Consider the following 27610-nt stretch of genomic DNA (forward strand, 5'->3'; position numbering starts at 1 on the left):
TCTACAGCTATCATTTTGCTCATTGTGTCTCTTAAGAAAAAGACCAAACCTTTACTCCAGAACATACAAAATAGATTTGTCAGCAGATTAGTAATTTAGTATATTTCAGACTCCACATTATATTTCTTCATGATATGCCTTCTATTTTATAAAAATAAATTAAAGTTCTTTCACAGAGAAAGGAAAGAAAAATACAAGTACAACTTTTTATTTCTTAAAATGCATATGTTTATAGCATAGCAGGAAGTCACAGAAGACAGAAATCTTTTAAAATGTCCCAGTCTTAGTTAGTCTGGGGAATTAGTTTACTAATGAAGTTTATTGTGTTGTACTATTTCTGTGTTCTCTGCCTGAAATAAGATAAAATTTTATTTCCTGAGAGTGTGTGGTTAAGATCAAACCTATGCCAATGCTGAAACAAAATGTTGATGAAAGAGAAGAAGAAGCAGAAAAGGAAAGATGACGAGGCAACTAAGTAGATCTTTGATTCTTGATTTTAGAGAGAGTTTTTAAAATGAGATTTTGTGAAAATAGATTGTTGTCCCATAGCCATCAGTCATTTTCAAATAAGTAACTGCTCATCTGAATTCCTAAACTTCCTGTAAAGTCATGACATAACTAGCGGAGTCACCCTTTGTATTTGATATTTAAAAGTTTGAATTGTCTCATTGATTTTACCTAATAAATCTTTAGATTGACTCAAGATATAGAAACACTTTGAATAATATTAACAAAAAATGTAGTTTTTATATACAAAATGCAATTTTTTGTTTTTTAAAAAGCAAAGTAATATATGCAATTTTTGATTCTACATTTGAAAAGTGTCATGAAAATGCTGAAAGTGTCTAGAATACCAAAGTCATCAAATAATAAAAATGTACATAGTTTTTTAACTGAAGTTTTATTGTGAAAAAATAAAGAAGCAGTCTCCTTTTTCACACAGGATACAACTAGATAAATAGTTTTAAACTAAATAAAAAACCTTGATAAATTATACATAAGTAAGTGTCTCTAATGATAAAAGTGCAATTGATATTGTAAGTGAAATTCTCTAAGAACTTTAAATATAAAGATGTAGATGAACATCAACCTTGGATCATTTAGTTTTGTCACGTTTGAAGTCATATAACTTACTTAAGTCAGTTTCCTTTTCTATTTCATATTTTAGAGAAACAAATTCTTTTATTAGAAAATTGCTCATTTTTAGTAGAAATAACTTGCATAAATAGCTTAAAAAATAAAAGGAATCTCTTAATATTTTGTTTATTTGAAAGAAACCATTCAAATGATCAAAACAGTGATATTTTCTCAAATGGTTATAGTTTCTTAATTTTGTTGGATAACTTTAAGTCATCTGTTGATTAACATATTCTATGCAAATCCATGAACATCTCATTTTCCTGGCCATTGATCTAATTAAGAAGTACTTTGAGAGAGTTAAAGAGGTTGTGAGAAATTCAGACTCTGCTATTCCAGCAGGTTGCAACACAGGTGGTTGGTTCATTCAGTGTGATGAAATAAGATAGGACCTGAAAAATATCTGTTAAATTAGCAAAATAGTGGTAACAGGAGACCTTAATGAGAACAGTTTCAGTTGCCTGAGAAGAGGAGAAGCCAGAATACAGTCAGGAGGTGTTGACAATTGATTAAAATCTATTTGTTCAAAGCTATCGAGTGTAAAAAGAAATAGAGTTGGATGGACAGGCACCAGGGGCTAAGTTCCAACTAGAACTGAGATGTTAAGAGAATATTTTACTTTTTAGTGAATTATGATTAGGATATCTGTTATATAGTTAGATCTCTGTCTCTAAATTGCTAATTTTAAGCAAGTTCTTTGAGCATTCTAAGCCTAAATTTCTTCATTAATGAAATGCAATAATAATGCCTCTGGTTAGACTTTTAGGACCCTCCTGATTCCATGTCACATGTCCTCCTCTAGCTGTCATATTTACATCTTGAGTTTTAAAACTTGTCTGAACTTTAACACTACAATGCTCCATGGTGGCATTACTTTGCTTCAGTGGGAGTCTGTGTTTTCTCTGAAGATTTATGTGTTTTTCCCTGTATTAGTCCATTTCTGTTGCTTATAAAAAAATACACGGAATTGGGTATTTTATAAAGAAAACAAAATGTACTTGCTTACAGTTTCTGAGGCTGGGAAGTCCAAAGTCCATCTGCTAATGGGGACAGTGACCCAGGGGTCTCACATTGCAAGATGGTGGAAGCAGAGAGAGCAAAGAGAGAGAAATACAGACTCTCCTCTTCTTTTAAAGCCCTTCAGAACCATGCCCCTGACCACCACTTTTAATCCATTCACTACTACAAGGTCCTGCAATCCAATCACCTCCTAAAAAACCTTACCTCCTGATGACTCTAAACTCTCAGTTATGTATCCAAATACTGAGACCTAGTACTCTTGTTCTTGGGTCCTTGGCATGTAAGAGGTAATTTTCAGAACAACTTTCTACAAGTCTTGAATTTAAGTCTCCTCACAGACAAACCAGATGTAATCCCCAGTCACCTCTCCACTTGACTCTGATTATAACCAACTGTTTTTCTCCAGCTTCTCTGTTTACTGATCCTTGGAATTCTGTGTTGCCCTGTAGTTTGTCATTCCCTTCCTCCTCGTGCACTTGGAAGGCCCAGCACCAGACAGCACCACACAGCTCTAGGAGCCATCACAGACCCAGCGGTTGGTTTCTATGACTAATTATCTCATCTCCCACACCCACCACCTGCTTCTATTTGTCCTGAAGGATTCTTTGCATGAATGTCAGACACTGTGCATTAGAAATAGTTAGGATTACTATAGAATTTAGTTTCATAGGGGCATAAATTAAAAAAAAAAAAAACTGCATGTATTATGATGAGTATAAAAAGGAGCCAAGAGCTAACAAAGTTTGTAAAACAATCTAGTATTGATTCAATCCAAGGGGTATATCTAAGAAAAGCAAATGGGAAAAAAAGAATGGTAAAACTATAAGATAATTTATTGGAGAAAGCTTGTTACTTTATTATCATCATTACCATGATTACAAATGAGTATTAAAATAGCTTTTGCCATGGAATTAAAAGTAAATGCTTTTTTGTTGTTGTTTATTAAAATGTCTCTGTGGTTGGATTACACAGTATGGCAAAAGAAAATTGGCTTATAGTTCTGTTGTACTTCTTGTAATTGAACGGTTATAGAACTGAGGGAGTAAAGGGTGTTGCAAAACTGGTCACCTCCAGTACTTCTAACCAGTAACATCAGGGATTTTGTTGGTCTTTATGGGGGGAACAGAAAAGCACAACAAGGGTGACAGTGCCACAGTGGCCTTTCCCTGATCACCCTTTTCTTTTCTTTTTGTCTGTCCTGAGATGGAAACCCTAAGTACTATTCAACATTATAACACACATACGCATTATTGTTTTAGGTATAACTTAGTATTATACTGAATTAATTAAATGTATATTAACGAGTCAAAGACTTAGTATGTAGGTAAATACAATCTTTTTAGAATTTCTCTAGCATATCTCTTTTATTTTATAGGTAAATCACTAAGGGCCAAAAAGGTTACTGCAATTTTCCAGGATCATACAGCTAATTAATAACATCATCTGGGCTATTCTTGTCTTTTGTAATCCAATAGAAATCTGTTTAGAGTGTAAGCATTTTTAATTTAATTAAAACCTTATTGAAAACCTCCCAAAACATACGTGTATTTTCCATTTTTTCCTGCCTTTCTCCAATTCTTAATGTAATAATACTTGTGAAGTAGAACTACAAACAAGGTTAATTCCATAGTAGATTTGTTATTTTAGCTGAAAAATGTGAACAGTCCTAATGTGCTTAAAGAAATCTGACTCTAAATATAAATGGCATAAATTCACTAGGGTATGCCAGTATCTATGTACTAAATCTGAATCATAAAATATATTTTATAACACCAGAGTATGGACTGTAACACTATGCTGTTAAGGGAATCATCAGAATAAATAACACATGACACTTTAAAAGATGCAGCAATCCCTAGTAAGATGCTTTACTTGTGAGGTTTTTTTTCTTGTGGCTGGAACACTATTTATCATTTATTTTCTCTTGTTTGGTATTCCAGGGAGTGGGGGACACAAGGCAATGCATATGAGTGCATCTGATGGTGTTTTCTTTTTAAGACTTTCTTTAATATCGGAAAGTAAAAGTTGTCAGTTGACTTATTAATTTTTTTATTCAGCAAGCCTATCAATATTTTGCCCTAATTATTGTTTAATTCTTCATCTGTTTGTTTTGGTTTATGTGAAACAGTTAGCTAGCTAGGAAGACATCTTGATATTTTCCCACATCTGGAAGGAAATGTATTTAATAGAACATGGTCAATCACTGTAATTTACATCATTTTTAAATCATTTAGAGATTATGACTCAATAATTTAAGAATTCTAAATCGTATGTGAGACTCATTAATTATGTACAACCTATTAGCATAATATATATTTAAGCAAAGAAATTTCCATAAGCATTTTTAATGTAGACCCAGCTCTAACAGGTCTGAGTTTAATAAAATATAGCTTCATTGAATAGCACTATGATTGTAGTTCGTTTTGAAATTTTATACAGACTTATAGAAAAATGCAAATGATGGTGGAAAAAAACATAGCATTTGAAATAAGAAGACCTGAGTTAGTTATTGGCTCTGGCACTTTCCAGTGTGTGAACTTCAGTTTTCTAATCTGTGAAAAGAGAGTAACAAACATTTCATAGGGTTGTTAATGGATTAAGTGACATAATATCTACTAAAGCTTTTTTATGCTCTAAACAACTTTGTGCATATGACTTTATACCAATAACAAAATTTCACTAATGTTCCCTTCCTCTCCCAATTTTTAAAGCCAATTAAAAAAATATTATGCACAAATAAATTTCACTACATATCTAAGTTACATATCTTTTATATTTTACCTTAATTCTACTTGTTCTCTTTGTCTATCATCCTTTTTCTTAATAGACAAGTTTTTTGACCAAATGGACCACACTCATTCTTTATATTTCTTTTTCTGTGACCAATGAAGATATTTAAAAGTTATCCCATTTGAAAGGGGTAAGAAATTTAAGCATGTAGTTGCTTTTTATGTTATTATGCCAGGCTGTTTGCGAACTATATGCAACAGTTATAATGGTCATGCATTCTTCTCTTCTTATTTTGTTTACATAAACTTTATTTCCTGATACACCTACTTTGATGACTTATTAAAAAATGAAGTGGAAAGGGGATAGTGTGCTATATCTTGGTATCAATCTCTTAGATAGCAATACATATTGATTAAAGAAAATCTGAATCTATAGGCTTTCATCTGCAACATCTGCAAAAGACCATAGCTAGTCCTTATATCTTCAATCTACAGAGAGAACTTTTTGATCCATACTGGTTTATCTATTTCTATCATGGTAGGTGAGCAACTAAAAGTTGCAAACACTCTGACTTTGAAGTTGTGACTTTAGTCATTGTAAGATGCTTTGGATCTATGAGGTATTTTGCTCTGCACATCCAGTGAAACAGTTCTTGATAAAGATGCAGTTAATGATAGACACTTTGTGTGTGTGATATTGGTTACCAGTGTGCCAATAAGTTTGGATTAGGGTTTCAAACTTTTTTCATCAACCTTTCATCACATAAAAAACTTTTCACAAACACTTTAGAATTTATTCTCATAAAAAATAAGTTATCTTTATCTGTCTTGTATTTGAGCTTGTGAGTCAGAATGAAGGTATTCAGTATATGTAGGTGGTCTCAGCTATTCAGATTTTGGATAGCTGTACAAAAAGTACAGCTCAGCATGAAGTAAAATCCATTGATGGAAAATATCAGTCATTAGTTGAAATTTTTACCATAGTTTCTAGTGAGTCAAGATCCACTAAGTAATTTTTGTTCTCAACTACTGAATTCTAATATTCCTCAACTTTATTGCAATTTTCCTGGTTAGATAAAAGTAGAATCCTAAAATTCATATGGAACTAGAAAAAAACCCAAATAGCCAAAGCAATCTTAAGCAAAAAAGGCTCCTTTTCTCCCTCTGTCCCTCCTTCCCTCTGTCCCTCCTTTTCTTCATTCCTTCCTTCCTGATTCTGCAGATGGGGCACCTTTGAATGATGATGGGAGGGAGCTGTGGAGAGGCTGAAGAGAAAGCAGGGAAAGGTGGTATGTGACCAAGCAGTGCCCTGGTACCAGTTCCAGAGGGGCTCAGAATCAGCTCTCCATAAATAATTTTGTTTAAAAAAAAAAACACAACCCAACAACAAATAAAACAAAGCTAGAAGCATCATGCTCCCTGATTTCAAAATGCATTATAAAGCTATTGTAATCAAAACAGCATGGTACTGGAATAAAAATAAACACATCAACCAGTTGACCAGGATAGAAAACCCAGAAATAAGTGCAAGCCAATTGATTTTTGGCAAAAGATCCAAGAAGAAAAAATAGGGAAAATACAGTCTCTTCAAAACATGGTTTGGGAAAATTGGATATCTACATGTAGAATAATAAAATTGGACCCTTATTTTACCCCATATTAAGAACTCAACTCAAAATATATTAAAGAATTAAATGTAATACCTAAAACTGTAAAACCACTAGAAGAAAACGTAGGGGAAAAGCTCTATGACATTGGTCTGGATAATGATTTCTTTTGGATAGGACACCAAAAGTACAGGTAACAATAGCAAAAACAGACAAATGAGATTGTATCAAACTAAAATGCTTCTGCACAACAAAGGAAACAATCTACAGTGTGAAGAGAAAACCCACAGATTAGGAGAAAATATGTGTAAACTACACATCAGATAAGGAGCTAATATCCAAAATACATAAGAAATTCAACTCTATAGCAAGAAAACAACCCATTTAAAAAATGAGCAAAGGATGTGAATAGCCATATCTCAAAAGAAGACATACTGATGACCAACAGATATATTAAAAAATGCTCAACATTTCTAATCATCAGGGAAAAGAAAATTAAAACCACAGTGAGATATCACCTCACACCTGCAAGAATGCTTATTATCAAAAAGGAGAATGATAACAAGTGTTGGTGAGAATGTAGAGAAATGGAAACCCTTGTACATTGTTGGTGGGAATGTAAATTAGTATGATTCATTTTGGAAAATACTATGAAGGTTACTTAAAGAACTAAAAATAGAATTCCACATGATCCAACAATCCTACTTCTGGACACACACACATGCACACACACACACACACACACACACACATATCCAAAGGAATTAAAATCAGTATGTTAAAGAGATACCTCCACTGTCATGTTCATTTTGGCATTATTAACAATAGCTGAGATATGAAAACAACCTAGATGTCCATCGACATATGAGTGAAGAAAATATGTTATACCTACATATAATATATAATAATATGCACATACATATATGATATATAATAATATACCATATACATATATAAGTGTACACATATCCATATGATACACATGTATATATACACACAGAATGGAATACTACTCAGCCTTAAAAAAGAAGAATATTCTGTCATTCATGACAATATGGGTGGAACTGGAGGACATTATACTAAGTGACATGAGGTAGGAACAGAAAGACAAATACTGCATAATTTCACTAATATGTGTAATCTACAAAATCTATCTCATAGAAACAGAGAATAGAATGGTCATTACCAGGGCCTGGAGGGGAGATGAAAGGATGGGGAAAGGGAACATGTTGATCAAAATGTACAAAGTTTCAGTTATACTGGATGAATACTATTGTACTTCATGGTGACCACAGATGATAATGTTTTCTTTCTTTCTTTCCCTTTCTTTCTTTCTTTCTTTCTTCCTTTCTTTCTTTCTTCCTTCCTTCCTTCCTTCCTTCCTTCCTTCCTTTCTTTCTTTCTTTCTTTCTTTCTTTCTTTCTTTCTTTCTTTCTTTCTTTTCTTTCTCTCTCTCTTTCTCTCTTTCTTTCTTTCTTTTTCTCTCTCTCTCTCTCTCCCCCCCTTCCTTCCTTTCTTTTCTCTCTCTCTCTCTCTCATGAAAGATTATCAGAATGGATAAAAATATAATGCCCAGTGATATGACGTTTATAGGAGACACATTTCAATACAAGTAGAGAGATTGTTTAAAATAAAAGAATGAGAAAAGAAATGACATAAAACACTAATCACAAGAAAGTTTTGTGTTTATACAAGGCAAAATAAACTGCAAGATAAGATTATTAATTAGCAAAGATAAAACGGAATTTCAAAATAATAAAAGAATGCATTTATTAGGAAGACAGCACTCATAAATATGTATAAATATGTATGTAACTAATAACATCAGTTCAAAATTCATAAAGCAAAAATTAACAGAACTAAAAAAGAAAATAGATCAACAGAGTTGAAGATTGAAACACTTCACTCAATCATTGAAAGAACAAGTAGATTAAAAACAAGATATTGAAGACGCGAAGAATCCTCCCAACAAATTTGACCTCATCAATATCTACAAAACACTGTAGCAAACAAAGGCAGAGTACACATACTTTTCCAGTGTACATGCCACACTCAACATGTAGATCACATGCTGAAACATTAAGCAAATTTCAATAAATTTAAAAGGATTAAAAATCAGTTAGGAGTCACTCGGCGGAGGCGGCGCTGGTGGGGACTAGTCTCGTCCGGAGACTGGCGGCGGCAGCAGCAGCGGTGGCCGGAGCTTCGAGCCCCAGCGGCTGAGGGCGGGCGCGGGGGAGGGAGGGAGGGGGGCCGGTCCGCGACGACTCCCCGGACCGCGTTTCTCCTCCGAGAGGCGCCGGTTTCGGTTTGGGGGGGCGGGGGTACATCCCATCCATGACCATGGGCGACAAGAAGGGCCCGCCCAGGCCGAAAAGACAAGCGAAACCTGCCGCAGACGAAGGCTTTTGGGATTGTAGCGTCTGCACCTTCAGAAACGGCGCTGAAGCTTTTAAATGCAGCCTCTGCGATGTGAGGAAAGGCACTTCCACCAGAAAACCTCGGCTCAATTCTCAGCTGGTGGCACAGCAAGTGGCACAACAGTACGCCACTCCCCCACCCCCGAAAAAGGAGAAGAAAGAAAAAGTGGAAAAGCAAGACAAAGAGAAGCCTGAGAAAGATAAGGAAATTAGTCCTAGTGTTACCAAGAAAAATACCAACAAGAAAACAAAACCAGAGTCTGATATTCTGAAAGATCCTCCTAGCGAAGCGAATAGCATACAGTCTGCGAAGGCCACCACAAAGACCAGCGAAACGAATCACACCTCAAGGCCCCGGCTCAAAAGCGTGGACAGGCGCACCGCACAGCAGTTGGCAGTAACTGTGGGCAACGTCACCGTCATTATCACAGACTTTAAGGAAAAGACTCGCTCCTCCTCAACATCCTCATCCACAGTGACCTCCAGTGCAGGGTCAGAACAGCAGAACCAGAGCAGCTCGGGGTCAGAGAGCACAGACAAGGGCTCCTCCCGTTCCTCCACGCCAAAGGGGCGACATGTCAGCAGTAAATGATGAATCTTTCTGAAATTGCACATGGAATTGTGAAAACTATGAATCAGGGTATGAAATTCAAATCCTCCACCTGCCCATGCTGCTTGCACCCCTGGAGAATCTTCTGTGGACATCGACCTCTTAGTGATGCTGCCAGGATGATTTCTGCTTGCCATGGGCATCTGGCCACCAAGGAATTTCGCACCCTGACGATTACTCTTGACACTTTTATGTATTCCATTGTTTTATATGATTTTCCTAACAATCATTTATAATTGGATGTGCTCCTGAATCTACTTTTTATAAAAAAAAAAAAAAAAAAAAAAAAATCTGCTGTGCACAATTTTCCATGTACATCGCAACTGGTTTTTTGTTTTTTGTTGGGAGGAGGGTTGGGAGGGGGAGGGAATTTTTATTTATTGTGTTCACAAACTCCATCCTTTCAGCATATCCTTTTAAGTTTAGTTCTTTCTTCCAGTTATACTATGTACTATCAGTTTTGATATAACTATATATATATAAATATAAAGTTATATATAAAGGGTTATTTGAAACCAATCCGTGGCAACGCTGGTGCTTGATACACTGTGAAGTGAATACAACATTGAACAGTTACAGATCTGGAACAGTCCCTTCTATGAAAGTGCTGAAATTAATTAAAATCAGTCTTACATGAAATATGTTCCAGCTCGCATGGGAACTTGACTCTCTCATCTGTCTAAAGAATACTGGATGTTATAAAAATATATATTTTTTAAACAATGTGATCTCAAGTTTAAAGACTGCTCCAGTAGCCTGCATTTGCAATGGAATAACTGACAAATCACAGGTGGTTTAGTTGGGGAGGGCTTGGATCATTCATAAGTAACAGCTCCAGAATGCCAAGTATTCGTGTAAATTACAGTTACATGTTATCATTGCTGTTCTTACATAAGCATTCATGAAAATATGGTATTCTGTAACTCGAATTCCATCCATTTTCCAGACCTCTACTCGTGTCTGAGGTAAATCTAGAAATTGTCTCTTAGTTTTAGGATTGAAACATTCTAAACTGTATTTTTGGTCCATACAGGAAGCAATCCCTTGTTTCCACTTTCTTTCTATGTGACATTGCAGTGATGGTTTTTGTAACAAATTTGTTTGCCTCATGTCACCTTGTCTCATAAACCCCTTACCTTAGCAGTTCAGTTGTGAGAATTCTTTTTCTTTCTTAAAGCCTACGATGACTTATTTTACTGAGCAAAGGTTATCAACCACACATCCAATCCCAACACGGAGCTTTTCACTGTTGGGAGACGTTTCTCAATTCCCTGCTGTGGGAAGGAACTCAAGTGTGAATGACTTGAGCCCTAACAGGTAGAGTTGCAGGGAGAGCTCATACTTAACTGTGAGCAGCACGTGATCTTTTTCTTCCTTAACATATAGTTTGAGTAAACTCTCTTAAAGTTTCTTTTCTTTTTTTTTTTTTAATACTGCCTTGCAAAAAATCAAAGACCATTAATAAGATTCTACCCATCGTCATTTTTAAGAAAGATGGGTTTTCTTTCTTTTTTCTGGTTTTGCTTTGATTTTGTTTGGATTTGGGGTCTCTTCTCTTTTTGACCTTTAACTTTATATCCACAGAGTTTATAGTACTTCAGAGTCAGTTCAAGCATGAGGACTTGATGTTTACCTTCATTTATTTGACATACCTTAGGGACTCATGGGAGGGCAGCCAATTTGTAACGAAGCACCACATTTTGGTATTAAAAACCTGGTATTCTTAATTATAGAAGTAATTTTTGTCTGTGGAGGCAACGAGTAAAAAAAAATTAACAGCTTGAATTGAGTAGCCAACAGGAAAGGTTCCTTTCACATTTACATTAAAACTATTCTGTAGTCACTAATGCGTCATAATTTAAATTCTATTCTCAAAGATAGAGATTATAAAGCAGAGCCATTTGTTGTTGTGGTCCTATTCTCAAGTGCATGGACAATGTTCCCCTCTTTGTAAAATAATGCTTGTATCTGGGATGCAAGCTATACTTATCTTTTTAAATACATTTTTAAAGTATTTATTAATGAACCAAAGGAAATCAGGTGCTTTCTATAAGTATCAGAATATTTAATACATAGTGATTTGACTATGAATTTTAAACCCACATTTTAATATTAGTGGGATATTGCAAAGACATACCTTCTACAAACTAAAAGGTTTTAATATTCCTTATTACTAAGGGTCTCAGGGAGGGTAAATTAGTCAGCCATATTTATTTTCCAGAGGTGTAAGAAATTGCTAAGTTTTTAAATTAACTTTTTAAAAAGAAATTTAAATGCCACCAAACTCATGTGGGTTGCACTGCTCTTTGAACCAATAAGTGTTGGTACGCACTTTGTTCAGAAACACTGTGTACTTTTTCAAAATTAGTTTCATGTAAAGTGATTGGATCCCCTAGATTAGTGGAAAAAGCTGATTAACCAGCTACTCATAGGCTGCTAATTAATTCATTGCCAGTGTCTTGGTTTTTCAGTTTTGCCTCCGTGATAAATTAAAGAATGGGGAGGGGTAAAAGAGGGGGAGGATTGCTTTGGAACAATTGGGATTAAATTGCTGTTTTGGTAGAAACTGCAGCTAACAGCAGGAGTTATCTAAGAATGAGATGTTATAGGGTCAGCCCTTTAGCTGCTGTTGTATTTTCTGTTGGGGTGTGAGATGGTGTGGTAGGTACTTTAGACTTTTAATTTCTGAAGTTGATGACATCCCTCAGGCATGTATCTGGAAATGGAATTCCTGTAACTTCTGCATTCACGGTTTGCCCTACAATTCAGTAGGCGATGCGTAAAACACTAGTGTAAGATATATACTGAGAGGACCAGAAATACTTTGTATTCAGAGGCACAGAAAGCAGGTTAAAACAAAACAAACAAAAGCACAGTGTTATGCTTGCAAGTTTCCATTTGTTTTACACAATCTTTCACACTTGTGCGTGTGCACGCACACACAGAGCTTACCTGACTTGCTCTGCTTGTCATGCAGTTAAAAAAAAAAAAAGGTGAAGACTTCTTGACACCCACAAAATATTTTAATCAAAACCTTTCGGTTTCAATCTGGAAATTTAAAAACATTGGCAGAAGCTTCTGTGAGTTTAGTTCCACTAAGATGTTTCTCCTGCCTTATCAAGACCATTCTCAGTCTACTTTTTTAAGCTACTGTATCTTAAATTATTGAAAATTTATTAATTGCTGAATATATAATAACCTTTGCTTGTATGTACCCGAAAAATGGTTTAAGAGCCAACATTTAGAGTATGACAATGGAGCTGAACAGTTTTTAATGCGCAAGCAGTTCTGTTCTTGTGTATGACTTGTAACCTTAATTTACTGTGTAAAGATGGTTACATTATTTCCTTAGCTTTGTTTGTTGGAGACAAATAGAGAATGCTTGTTAAGTATGTCAAAACATAATCTTATCTTGTGAATTTTTGTTAGTGTATTATACGAGCTATATTTTTCATTTGCCCAGAAAGAAAGCTTGTATAATGCTTTTGGAAGTTTCTGCTCTGTAATGTCTTTAGAGCTGACAGTCTGTTAGGTTTGTTTTTTCCTTCATGCTAAAGTGTCAGTTGGTGGTTTTGTGAACTGGTCAGAAATTCACAGGTCTTAAATGTTTTGGGGAAATTTATATTGGACACTGCTCTTTGTCTAGCGAATAAAAGATGTTAATATATTCCTGTTACTGGCATGTGCACGACTATGTTATTAGAAAAAAAAAAATCAGTTAGAATTTATTATCTGACTACAATGGAATTAAACTAAGAATCAATAGTAAAATAACTGAAAGTTCCCAAATATTTTTAAGGTAAGCAACACACTTGTAGATAACTGATAGGCCAAAGAAAAAATCACAATGAAAATTAGAAAATATTTAGAACTGAGTGGCAATGAAAATTTGTGAAATGTAATAAAAGCAGTGCTTAGAATAAAATTTATAATAAAATGCTTATATTAAGGAAGAGAGGATTAAAATAAATAATTTAAACTCAAGAACCAACAAAAATATGAGCACATTATGCTCAAGGAAAGAAGAAAAAAGGAATACAATTAGGAGCAGATATCAATGACATAGAAAACAGACATGCAATTGTTGATTTTTACTATGCCCAATGCAGTACATTGAGGAAGAAAAAAATAAAATAAAATAGCTAAATCCCTAGCAATGTTAATCAAGAAAAAAGAAAACAAACAAACAAAAAAGTACAAACTACCAATAACTGAAATATGGATACTACAAGCAATAAAAGTACAATATTTTGATAGATATTTTGCCAATACATTTGACAATTTAGAAGAAATGGAATAATGTCTTGAAAAACACAACTTTTGAAACTATCACAAAAAGTATATAATGTTTGAATAATTTTATAAGTATTTAAATAAGTGAGTTATTTAAATACTTGTATTTACACAAAGAAATTTCTGGGCCCATATGGCACCACTGGAGAACTCAACCAAATATTGTACCAATATAAATTAGAAACAAAACAACAGCAACAACAAAGTGCTTTCAGAAAAAAGAGAAAGATGAAACTTCCCAAATGGTTTTATGGGGCTAGTATGAATAACCATTTTATGAAAATCTGACAAGGGCATTACTGGAAAAGAAATATAAAGACCAAAATTCCTCATGATTATAAATGTAAAAATCATTAACAAAATTTTAGTAAATATCTATAAATAATTAAAAATGATAACATATCACAACTAACTGGAAGTTTATCCCTGAAACAGAAAGTTGGTTTAGAATTTAAAAACCAAGAACATCAGGTTATGGTTCAAAATTAATCAAAACATTTGCTATAGAAAAAAGGAGAAAAAAACTTGTATGATTATACCTATATATGCAGAAAAAGAAATTGATAAAATTCAACACCAGTTATAAAAAAAACATTTTCCATAGGAGGAAACTTCTTCAATCTAATAAATGATGCATACGAAAAGTATATACAAGCATATCACACTTAGTACTGTTGTTCCTCCTCTCCCCCAGAATCGGGACCATTTCCATGGATGTCCACTATCACCACATCTGTTCTGTATTTTATTGGAGGTCCTAGTCTGTGTAATAAGGCATGAAAAAGAAATAAAAGTCACAAGAAATGAAGGCATTAGAAATGAAGATACAAACCTATCTTTATTTGCAGTTGATATGATTGTATTCATGGGAAAAAAATAAAGGGATCTTACAATTTTTAGAAGTTACAAGAGAATCAAGCAAAGTTATAGGATACAAGGTTCATGTACTAAAATCAATTGTATTTCTATATACAAGCAACAAGGAATTGGAAAATGAAATACAAAACACTAAGTAGAAATAAATTAAGTAAAAAATGTGCAAGACCTCAACAATGAATCTTTAAAATATTGTTGAGATAAATTAAAGTCTAAATATATGGAGAAATAAATCATAGCCATTGGAGGACTAAATATTGTTGATATGTTAATTCTGCCTAAATAAATTATAGACCCAGTGCATTCTCATTCAAAATCTTAGCGGGTGTTTTTGTTTGTTTTTGTTTTGTTTATATAAATTGAAAAGCTATTCTAAAACAAATGCAAAAATGCAAAGGCTCTAGAACAGCCAAACCAAACTTGAAAAAGAAGAACAAGTGTCATGGAAATATTCCATCAGATTACAAAATTTATAATAAAAGTTACAGTAAGGTAATCAGTGTGCTATTGGCATAAAGACAAATAAATCAATGAAATAGAATAGAGTCTAAACACAATCCAGTCATTCAAATTTTTGAATTTCTTTGAAGTTGTCAGTGCAATTCACAAAGGGAGAGGAAGGTCTTTTTTAGTAAATGGTGCTGGAGGAACTTGATACTTTTGTTTGTTTGGTTTTTTGGTCAAAGTATCATCCAAGTGATAATTCATAAAACAAAGGGTTGTGTATGGATGGTCAAGTCTTCAGAGAGAGCAGGACATCCAGAGACAATAGCCAGAGCTAGAGGAATACACACAAGATTGAAGAGGGAATGTAACAGGACAATGGCAGTATTTCAAAGTTATATTTGAAATTTTGCTTAGAATCTTCCATTTTTAACCCATTCATCACAGAGAAAGTTATTTTAGCTTGCTAGAGTTCCTGCTTTCAAGAAATGGAGACTGTATGCAGTCAATATTACCATGTTTCAGAACAAAGAAGAGAAATAGAGGAAATATTTTTCTAATTTTGACACTTCAGTATCCAGGTTTGCATAGGAATCCAACTCACTAGAGTTGGGAGGGCAGATAGTTCCATGGCACCTACTACCATCTCTTTTCTTCTGTATTACATATCAGGTTGATTGAACTGTCTCCATGGGAAAAAGTATTGCCAAACACATACTGTTTGTATGTTAGGAAGTGGACACTTTACAAGAAAGATATCAGGGTTAGCCGTACGTGGAATATAGATTTTTGTAATGGTCATTAGATTGCACACATAGATCCTAGAGAAAGATTGACAGAGTCACTACTTAAGCTATTTCAAGGAGAAACACAGAGTTAATAAATATTGATGGAATTATTTCTATATTTAAAACACTTCATGGATGCTTTGGATGGCAATAATTGAAGTTATAATCTAGTTGGGAGAAGATACATGAAAAATTCATCTGTTGAGGATTAGCATTTGTTGAGGATTTGTTACATTTAAGCTGGAATGGTATGTCAATGCACTTCCTTTCCTTTGAGATACTGACTTAAAGTTTAACAACATATCAGTAACAACCAAGGCAGTGTGATCAGACTCTTTTGTGTCTACAATCATATTTTTAATTGAGTATCGATTTGGGGGGCAACAATGATTATCAAACGGTACAATGCTGTTCTCAGATTCCCACAGGAAGAAATCAACCAGGCTCACATTAAGCCTTCAGGTTACCCAGACTAAGGTATATTTCATTAAGCTCATTTTCACCTTGGCCTCTTTCTCAAACTTCTTAATAGTTTTCGATGGTCAGTTATGGTTTGCACTTTTGAGATGAGAGGGCTTTACCTGTCCAAGTTGATGTGTATTTATTAATGGCTTTTATAAAACCCATTGCCTGCTAGTAAACCCTCCGTGAGGAAGTATTCCCTTTATTGAATAAACTTGTTTGAGTTGAATTTTCTGTCATTTGCAACGTAAACACTTCTGACTAATACAGTACAGTGAAAAGGTAGGAGGGATAGATTTTATAGAGTTCTCAAAGGGGAATGAGGGATGGGTGAATTCAAGAGTTAGGTTTTATCCTGAAAGAAAGGGCCACTGAAGTCTTTGGCCAGAAAAGTTACATAATTAACCCATCTGTTTCCTGAAGATTTATTGATAAATCTTCAGAATAATTGTTTTCAAACATTTATTATAAAGTTATTATTTGATAGTTTTACAACTTAAGATGGTGACTGTAAATAGTCAAATCAACAACTTTTAAAAATGTTCATCTTTTTATTTGGTTTTATTGTTTTTAAATTACAAAGTTGGTTACTAGAAGCATTTTATTTGTTCACCATAAATTTTACCAGACATTTCCCCCAGGGTCTCATTCTGTCAAAATGTGTTTGCTGATTATTCCTGTTTTTGCATACTGACACACAGAGTATTATTAAAATTATTCTAAAATTTATTTACTAATTAATGGAGCAGCTCTGGGAGTAAATAAATAAAAAAAGATAATTAAAAGATAATTAAATACATAGGAATTACTTGAATATGTTACCAGTAAATGAGGAATTCTTAAATAATTTGGTACCTATTTTCAACGTATAGGTAACTTAGATATTTAATTTCGGTTATGAATAATATTTTTAACTATAATAAGTAATTTTCATATTACAGTTTTGTACTTTCTTATTTAGATATAAACACTACTAAATACTTTGTATTTGTTTTCAAGTTATCAATATTTTAGTGACTATTACTAAATTTTAATCTTTAAAAAATGATTGTACAATATTATACCAATTGTACAAATTGGAAAACTAAGAGTGCCTTGCCCAAGTAAACAGCAAATTGCTCAATGATCTTTCTAATAAATTATGATAGCATTGGGTAAAACAAAATCTTTAAATGTTATGTTTATATGTCTATACCACGTAAAATACTCAAACTCTGTGTTTTTGGTAAAAATAATATTAAAAGTATTTTTATAACACATTTTATACATTAACTCAAATTTTATACCCTGTTTCCTTCATAATTTTTGAACTGAACTTACAAAAAAATCCCCACAAAATAAAATAAAAATCACATCTACAAATCAACAATTCAGGGACCATACACGTTTTATACATTAACTCAAATTTTATACCCTGTTTCCTTCATAATTTTTGAACTGAACTTACAAAAAAATCCCCACAAAATAAAATAAAAATCACATCTACAAATCAACAATTCAGGGACCATATAGCCTTTGTTAAAAATGTCTGAAGGATAAAGGAGAGATATATTTTTGTATAGTGACTTAAATTTAGGTATGCTGAAACAAATTACAAAGTTAGTTTTTATTTAACCAATAGTTGTCTCTGATCTCACGGGTCTGAAATAGTCAAACTACTATGCTTTACAGTTCAGTTTAGATTAGGAATCATTGAACATACATGATGCACCATTGCTCTGTGGTAGATTGTACAGCTCAAATAATGAATAATCAACATCTATAAATTATTAATACTGTAGTAGATGAGTTAGACATTCAAGCTAATTATAAAAGAGTGAAATAAGTTCTGTAGCAGAAGTTTGTGTATAATATAGCAGAGCAGAGAGAGGGAATGTTCATTATATTCTTCTGGGTGGATCAATGAAGATACCACAAAAGAAGGCAAGCTTGAGTTGAATTTTGAAAGATAGAAGGAGTTAAAAGAGGGATAGGAGAGTTAAAGGGACTGTGTGCAAAGTGAACAGATATGTGAAACAGCAAAAGCACGTGCTTGAAATAACTACTGGTTTACTCAGTATTACTAGTTCGTAAAGTAGAAGGAATTAAAGAATAGTAGGATTTGACTAGAGAGGTAGAAAGGTAAGATTTTAGAAAACCTTGTCTTCTATGCCAAGTATCCCACCTTTCTTTTATAGGTGGTGGGTTTCTTAGAGATTTTAAAGAACGTAGTCACAGGATTATAATTTCACTTAGGAAGTCTTGGTAAAGATGAGTTTGGGCAGACTAAGAATGGAAAAGGGGATTACAGGTGATTATTTTAACATGTAGTTGAGAAATGGACATGGCTTGAATTAAGGAAATGAGTGGCATTAGAAAGGGAGAAGGCAGCGACAGATTTAAAGAACACAATATGTAAAATTATCAAGAGGTGGAGATGGACGAGTTGTTGCTAGCAAGAATGAATATAAGAAATTAAAGACGGATCTTAAATTTCTGGTTTTAGTGTACAGTAGTGAAAGCAACCAAGAAAAGGAATATTAAAGAAGAAAATGGTTGGTGTGAAAGGAGAGGAAAGGGAGGAGAGGAGAGGAGAGGAGAGATGAGACTGTAGAGTGAGACAGGAAGTTAAAAACAACAAAAAATGCTCCTGAGTGGAAAGTCTCCAAAGAACCAAAGCCCAATTTTTGGAACCTTTAAATGTCGTTTTCACAGATGTAAAATTCAGGCATGCCTTTTAATACCAAGAATGTGCTGTGTGTATATATATATATATATATATTTTTTTTTTTCCCTAAAAGTCACAGATAATATACTTTCAAATGAGAAAAAAAAAAAAAATCCTTAAAGATGTGGAGATTTACCATTAGCGACATAAAAAGTACCATAAATCTGACTCTAAGAGCAGATAGCACCTTTAAAGAAAAAGGAAAAAGCAGGGAAAGGTAAAGACAAACTAGAATTTCCTGGCATCCCCCAATAAAAACTAAAACACATGTCTCAGTTATGTCAGAGCTCATAGCATATGATAGCTGAGATAAGTATGGATAAATGTATGTATCATATTCTGGTGGGGATCTGACAAATACAGCACATACAATAAAAAAACCCAATAGCACATTCTCATCTTCATTGTCTTCATCATAATTTATTCTTATAATACCCTGTGGGGCTCATTCAGCTTACAGGTGTGCACACTGACTTTTACAGTCCGCTTACTACTGGTGGTGAGGTTAGGATTTGAATTCAGGGCATTTGTCTCCAGCTCTACCATATGGAATTTCATGAATTAAGAATTTGTGACGACCTTGGAATTTAAAATGGCCTCATCTCTAGAAAAGTGGGTGAAGCCAAGGGAAACAGCATCCAAATGATAGTGAAAGGACGTGCTAAAGCCATAGTCCTAGAATACCTGGATATAAGCAGATGTTTCTAAAAGAAAATGTATAGTTAGGACTATGCTGAGAAAGAGTTAATTAGGTAAGCTCTGTCACTAGAAATACTTCATAGCTCTATTTGATGTGATAGATTAGGCAACTCTCACCAGTATTTACAAACTATAGTGAGGGAAACAGAATCAGTGAATGAGGTAACAGTAAAATTGACCTAAAAAAATTGAGGATAAGAATCCTGTAGGAGAATTCTAATGTGAAAAATGTGAGGAGTCATTTGTGGAAATAACTAACTTCAAAAAAGGTTTTTTACATATTATTCCAAACTTTGGGGAGACACCCAAATTCAAGACAAAGAATAGTTCTTAGAGAGCAGGATATTAACATGCCTAGTGCTATAAACCATTCAATTCCTAACATCCAATATTAAAATTTTTTTTTTTTTTATAATAACACGTACATTTGAAATGGAAAGAAAATGAGAACACACTGCAAAAAAACTTCCCTCTTGTCTGTGTTCCAGTCATTCGGCACGTTAGGCTGGGTTCCCTGAGAAGCAGACACTTAGTCAAGGACTTTTGTGCCCATGATTTACTGGGAGGGCGCCTGACAGGCAAGTGGCAAGGACATGGAAAAGTGAAAGACGGAAGGGAAGGAGGCCAGGACGGGGAGTGTCAGCACTGTACTGCTGAGGTTAACTGGGGCACGATCTCACTGGAGTCCTCAGGAGAAGGGGTAGAAGAAATCTCACAGTCAGCCTACCCTCTGGGAAAAAAGTTGAGGACATTATCCTCTAAAGTCCATTTGTCCTTGCTGGTGTCTGCCCCCAATAGACACCGGGGACACTTAAAAAAAGCAGATATAGATGGGCCCTGACAGTAGTTGGTTACAGATTCCCTTCTTCAGACAAATAATGTTCTTATTTTATGTTAATGTGTATGAGTGTCTTTCCACATGTATCATTCCTATACACATACAAACACTCACACAAATGCAAGAGATGTGATACTCTCTCCTTGCCCCTCTTTGTACACAGATAGTAACGTATTCTAAATGCCCTCCATCCATGAAGTTGTACCAATTCACATTGCCATCAGCAATACATGAATATCTACTTACTTTTGTTATTGATTCTTACAGTCACAACCAGAGACAAAGTTTGATATTAACTAGTAAAGGTTTCATTTCACCAAAGAACACCTGTAACTCCTAGAAGGACCCCTGGGCTACCAATCAGAAAGGAGAAGAGCCGAGGGCCTCAGCCATGCTCCCCGACTGCCACAACCAGTCCTGAGAGTGGGGGCCTCAGGCCTCAGTCACACCCCCCGACAAGTGCAACCAGCCCAGTGACGACTGCAGGAAGCACCTTGGGCTCTCCCAAGCTGGGTTAGTGGTGGGCCTTGGGCCTCGATCATGCTCCCATATCAGGAGCAACCAGACCAGCAACAACCTCCAAGCCACAGCAAGAAGGGGCCCCAGGATCCTAAGCTGGGGAGGTGGGAGGCAAGGGCATTTGCCACCCCTGCCCCAACATCTGCACCCAGCCCAGCAATGACCAAGCCACTGCTGGAAGCCCCCTGATGTCTCCTGTGGGAATATGTGGGCTGCCACAGACCTCAATCCCACCCTTCCTCTTTCCTCCTTCATCCATCACATTTCCTTCCTCTTTCCCCTCTCTCCCTTCCTCCCAACTGCTCTGCAACAACATCATAGAATGTAAAAAATATATATTAATAATAATAAAAAAAACCCCTTCAGACTCTCCAAGCCCTTTGGACTCCAGGACTTCCACCAGCAAACACTTGGGTTCAGTCTCAAGCTGAGAGTTACACCATTGGCTTCCCTGGTTCTGAGGCTTTTGTACTTGCCAGAGCCACGCTACCGACATCCCAGAGTCTCCAGATAGCAGACAGCCTATCGTGGGACTTGTCACCTCCATAATCGTGTGAGCCCATTTTCCTAATAAATCCCTTCTCACCTATTTATCTATCTATCATCTATCTATCTATCCTATTTGTTCTGTTTTTCTGGAGAACCACGACTCACACACCTTGTTTGAATTTCTCTATTTTATTATTTATCTTAGTATCTAAAATGGTGAGTTCTTCCTTATTTCTTTCCCTTTTCAAAATCCATTTAGATTTTTTTTCTGCCCTTGTATTATTCCAGAGAGATTTCACAATTAATTTTCTATATTTTAAATAATTTTCCCTTTGGATTTGATAGGATTGCATTAAAACTACAAATTAACTCAAAATAATTTTTTTTAATATTTAGCTTTCCAATATCAAAATCTTTTAAATTATCTTTCTATAAGTGTTTCAGTATGAAATGATTCTACTTCTGTAAGTTTTTCTAACACATTTTAACATCAGAAAAGAATTTTCATTAGTGTTCTACAGGTAATTTCATTAATAATTAAATGTGCCTCTCTGTCTCTTTTTCTCTCACTCCATCTCTTGGTTTTATTACTTTAGTGAAGATGTCATTCACTTCAACATTGTTGTATAAAGTCATTATTTTTATCACACAAAAATTATAACTTTTTGCCTCCTATAATTATTTTCTGGAAAAGCCTACTATGTGATTTTGAGTATATAGCTAATAAGAAGCTATATTGATTGAATGCTTACTTCTGAGTCCATAATATGATTTAGGGAAATGAGCAATATTTCCATTGACTACAGAAAATTCTAAAATATTGTAAGGAATTATCTTCTCTTAAATGAGAAAGATAACATATTCTCTGAAAAAAAATAAGGCAATAGGACTTGCTGACTGAGTCCTTAATTTTCCAGGCAAAGATCAAACTGTCTACCAACCAGAAATATTGTGGATGTAAGCAATGTGATGCCATTTCTGACATTTTATTTTTAAAATGTTGCTACCTATAATTAATGTCATAAGCCACTAGATATGATGCTTTTCTATGCACAGACATTATATACCACTTAAAGGTAACTGTCATTTTTGACAGTGACTAAAAAGAATTGCCTGTGGTTAAAAATATCATTACTCAAGAAATTCTCTTTGTAAAATATCAGTGCTTAGAAAAATCTTTGTAGGCAAAATAATATACAGTGGTTTAAGAGCAAGTGTTACTCTTAATTTTAACATTTTATTTTAACAAGAACTGTTCATTCTTCCTACTGGTTTTGCAGACTGGTTTTTCCAAAACGGTTTTTTTCCAGACTGGTTTTGCAGAATAAAACAAACTAAAAAATAACAGCAACACATCGTACTAAATTCTATTTTTACAAAGAGAATCATAAAATTGTACATTTCATTAACAAAAATAGCCTCAAATTATTAATGGCTCTTATTCTAAAATACTGTAGAAAAAAGAAATATGATTTTAACTTGGCAGAAGCTTGATGCATATGAGTTGGACAGTCACATCAAATTTCAACATGAACTTGAAAGCAAGAAAAATAGTCAACAATTCTCTTTTAAAAGTGCATTAATTAGCAAATGGAAGTAAAAGTTGGTAGTAAAAGAGTACTGTGCTTACGCAAGTTACTATTCATTTTTACCACAAGCATTCATTAGAAATCCTATGCTCTTTCTCTGCTAGGTGATGTGGCTTCAAGCATAATTAAAACAAGCTACCACATTGCTCAGTATATGGGTGAGTGATCTACAAGTATTCATGGACAAATATCAGATTCATAGTACAATGATGTTAATCATTAATCAAAATGTAGGATGATTTTTTTCTTTTTAACTGATGTTTTAAATCAAACGATTTGGTCATTAAAAAAGATAATTGCATAAAATCTTTCATTTATTTAATATGTATTTGTTGATCATGTCATGATTAGCAGGAAGAAACAGGTGAGCAAATTGTCAGACTACATCATGATAAAAGCAACAGATAAACAAGGACAACAGCATAGTCTCTGGAGCCAGACTGCCTGGGTTTGAAACTAGATTTCAACACTTACATGCTGTATGACCAGTTATTTATTCTTAGTCTGCCTCTGTTAACTTTTCTGTATAATATGGGGAAAAAATAATAAATATTTCATAGTATTGTGAGAAATAAATGAGTTTATACTTGCAAAGCAATTTGAACATTGTCTGACATATAGTGAGGGTTGTTAAATAAATTGATTAATATTAAATAATCAAAAATTAAGGAGGTAATAAATAAATCAATCTGGTTACTCAGCATGCTGAATTAATGGTGATACTTCAGCCAAATTCTAGAAAACAACTAGGCGTTTGACAAATATCAGGGAAAAGCATTCTTGATTGTGTAAGTACAGAAAATAGAAAATATTTAAAGTTAAAACATGCTTCCTTCTCTTTTTTCAAATACCCTGCGAAGACCTAATCCTCTCAAAGAAATGGAAGGTAGTCATTGCCATGACTGGAGGCTGTGCCTAGGACTAACATTTGGACCAACAGAAGCTGGAAACTGAAATCTCAAAGGCTGGGCAGGAAACTCACAAGCTGCCAGAAGCACTGTGTTTTCAGTGGGACTTGATGAGAGGGAGCACATCATTTCAGGGCTCTCACAAGATGCAGTATCACTGAGAATCTCATGAGGCAAATCCTAAATGCCAGCATAAATTTGCAGAGATGGCATTACTAGTTTCTTCTCTTTCTTTTATTAAATTTCCTTTTGTTATGCCTTGAAAATGCAAGGTCATGCTTCAAGCCTGCTGGCATGTAGCTCTCAATTCAAAACAAGTTCCAAGAGTACTGGCCTTCTTGCCCCGAATCCTGTCCTTTTGGTAGGCCAGACTAATCCAAATTCACTGCAAAGTGCACCTCATAGATCAGTGCTGACTCTGGGATGAGACTGCAGGACTCCTGGTATTTAGAACTGCAGAATGAGGTATCAAAAGCCCTAGTCATAGGCCTACCACTTATTCGATACATCATCATAAATATGTCCATGATTTACTAAGGATGATCCACTGCCCACTACAGGTGTGTGTGGAAGTGTGTGCATGTTTTGTGAAGGGAAAGTGAAAATAATTATCTGTATGGTGAGTGTACTTTGTTTGAGTGACTGGGGTAGGGTGTGAGCACTGTCTTACATGAAAGTCAAGAGTAATGTCTGACAAAGATACTGTCAATTATCTAGAATACCCATAGACATTTTGTCTTCATTGAAGTCACAATTATCATTGGAATTCACAGTGGTTTTTAATCGAGGCAAATAAAATGAAACTTCAAGTACTGCAGTAACTATTTTTGTATTGGTGTTAAGCCAACCCAAGATCTGAGGAATTCTTGGTGTGATTTTTTTCCATTTATTTAGATTTTTGTAATAGAAGGTTATTATGATAACAAGAATAATGAAGAAAAATATCAAAGATAGAATTTATATTTAATCTTCTTAAAAGTTATGCACGTTTGTTAATCCTTAATTTCAACTTCTGAGGTTTTATCTGCTCTGATATATTCCTCTGAACATTCAGAGTACAAAATGTTGCATATGTGGTGATGGAATCTTAGTTTTTCTATTATACTGTTAAAATGAAACAGGTGGCTAATAAATTAAGCAAGGGTATGCAATTTATTATTCACTAGGCTCAATTCAACCCTGCGGTTCCCTAAAGGCCATGTGTTCCTCATGAAATATGTTGAATAAAAGCTTTTCTTTCTAATCTAGGCATGAAACTTAGAAAAGTCAAATGATAAATTTTATTCTGGGTTTCAAGAAACCTGTATGTAACCTGGCAATTTGTTAAGAAGATAAAAAATTCCCTGAAATAAATTTTCCTTTTAAGTAGAAAGAATATAAAACCATATACATATTTTTGTAACAAAATTATCAAATTCTACGAATATATTCTACGTTGTCAACTTCATCTTCTCTGACCTCCCCATAACGACCCTAATGCTTATGGACACTCAGAGCTCTTAAATGTCCTTTTAGATAAAAACAAATAACAAGAAAAATATTCATCTACTTTTCTCAAATGGCTGCTTCAGGCTTCCAAGGAGCTTTGTAGAATTTTAAGTCTTCCAACTTAAGAGTAAACAAAGTCTCTCACATTTATTACCTTTCGTGCTGGTTCTAGACAAAGCAACACTTTTCAATCCTGGGGCCATCTGGCTCTGATCTAAACTGCTGTTGTTTTTGTTGTTGTTGTTCTCACCTGAGTTTTGAAAGGGATAGTTTACCTAAAAAATGAAAAAATATGCTTACATATGGCCACATATTCCTTGAATAGAAAACTATGGAGTCTAAGACACACACACACACACACACACACACACACACACACACACACACACACACACACACACACACACACACACACACACACACACACACACACACACACACATTCTGAAGAGCAGTGGAAAACCTTCCAAAGGGAATTACGAGGATTTCAAGAGAAAAAGAAGTTTGATAGATGATATTGTAAGTTCTTTTCTTAATAATAATAATAAAGCCAGATTCTGCAGAATCTTTGTTCTGAGAAACATGCTATCTCTGTAAGTAATGAGAAGAATTTTATAATATCATCCATTGGCAATGCTTGAAAATGCATATTATATAAATGAATATAATCACTTCAAAATCAGAAAACTGAGGAGAAAAAAATGCAGTAATTTTTTTAAGTTAAAGAGGAAGACTGCAATAAAGTTAGAATTTAAATTTCAAATTCCTAATCTGATTCTATATATTTATTAGGAAGAGATACATGATATTTTCTTTCCTGACATTCAAAAAAAGCATTTCGGTGGTTACATTTGTGTGAAAGTACTTCAAAAAATTCATGGAAAGATTGATATTATCTTTTAATTCTATCTTTCCATGAACTTTTTGAAATACCCTCATATTTATATAGCTTTAATGGAGTTTAGAATGGTTAAGAATCAAACCAATCCCAAAACATTTCAATATATATGTGTGAATTACTGTGAATAATGGTTACATTTATTACTAAATGATAATCTAAGTGATAAATAGTAACTAAATAATCTTTACTTTTTCTATGATTAGCAGAAAATTTGCTTCTGTTTTATAAATTTGATAATTAAGATTAAATCATTCATTCTTATCACATTATAGATAATTTAGATGTGCATCAAGGTTAAGAAAACGATTTAAAGAAGGACCCAAGGGTATGGTTCACTTTTTTTTTTTTTTGTGATCGGTGAGGGGATCACAACTCTCGGCACGGTGCTGTCAGCACCACGCTCAGCCAGTGAGTGCACCTGCCATCCCTATATAGTATCCGAACCTGCAGCCTTGGCGCTCCCAGCGCCACACTCTCCCAAGTGAGCCACGGGGCCGGCCCTATAGTTCACTTTTAAAAGAAATTATCAAGGGCGGTAGTCTTCACACTGTAATTAATTGTTTAGGAAGTTCTCCCCATATCCTAGAAACAGGCATGTAAGAGTGAAACAAAATGCTATGATTCCTTTAGTACAGTGATAATTGTTATGTAACACTTGCTCATGGTCCAGAAAAGTGCAATAATAGTCACACTAAGATCGATTTGTAAAAGTTTTAGTCTTGCCATTCCTTGTAGAAATTAGCCATAAAACTTGATCAAAATCCATCTCTAAGTTTGAAATTATCATTACTGGGGCAGATCCAGGAGACAATAACACATAGAGAAATAAAGTGGTTTGGTAAAACATTAGACTGTCAGGTAAGGCAAATTTGGTATTATGTTTGATATAAAATCTGTCAAGGGGTTTAGAAAAGGAGTAAAAAATAAAATACAGTTGTCTTTAAAATTTCTTTAAAATAATTACTCAAGTCATTTATTAAAGATGTCAAAAGGGATGAAAGAATGTTGAAATGTAAATACTTCAACATGCTGTTCTCGTGACAAGATATATTTACAGTATGCTGTGTATTGTGCTTTATAGTTATC

General features: G+C 34.3%; 2 protein-coding genes across 2 annotated transcripts in view; one reads left to right on the forward strand and one right to left on the reverse strand.

Annotated features, from left to right (window-relative positions):
- Positions 1–27610, reverse strand: part of EPHA6 (EPH receptor A6) — an 839959-nt gene that overhangs the window by 397669 nt on the left and 414680 nt on the right. The window lies entirely within an intron of this gene.
- Positions 8831–9791, forward strand: LOC134363188 (RING1 and YY1-binding protein-like). Its single transcript, XM_063078766.1, has one exon. It carries the CDS (start codon positions 8831–8833, stop codon positions 9503–9505), a length of 675 nt encoding a protein of 224 aa, XP_062934836.1. The 3' UTR covers positions 9506–9791.

This window comes from Cynocephalus volans, chromosome 1 (assembly GCF_027409185.1).
Source record: "Cynocephalus volans isolate mCynVol1 chromosome 1, mCynVol1.pri, whole genome shotgun sequence".
NCBI classification, from domain to species: Eukaryota; Metazoa; Chordata; class Mammalia; order Dermoptera; family Cynocephalidae; genus Cynocephalus; species Cynocephalus volans.

What these genes read in the sequence shown, in the direction of transcription:
- LOC134363188 (XM_063078766.1), top strand. Translation starts at nt 8,831, where the DNA reads ATGACCATGGGCGACAAGAAGGGCCCGCCCAGGCCGAAAAGACAAGCG.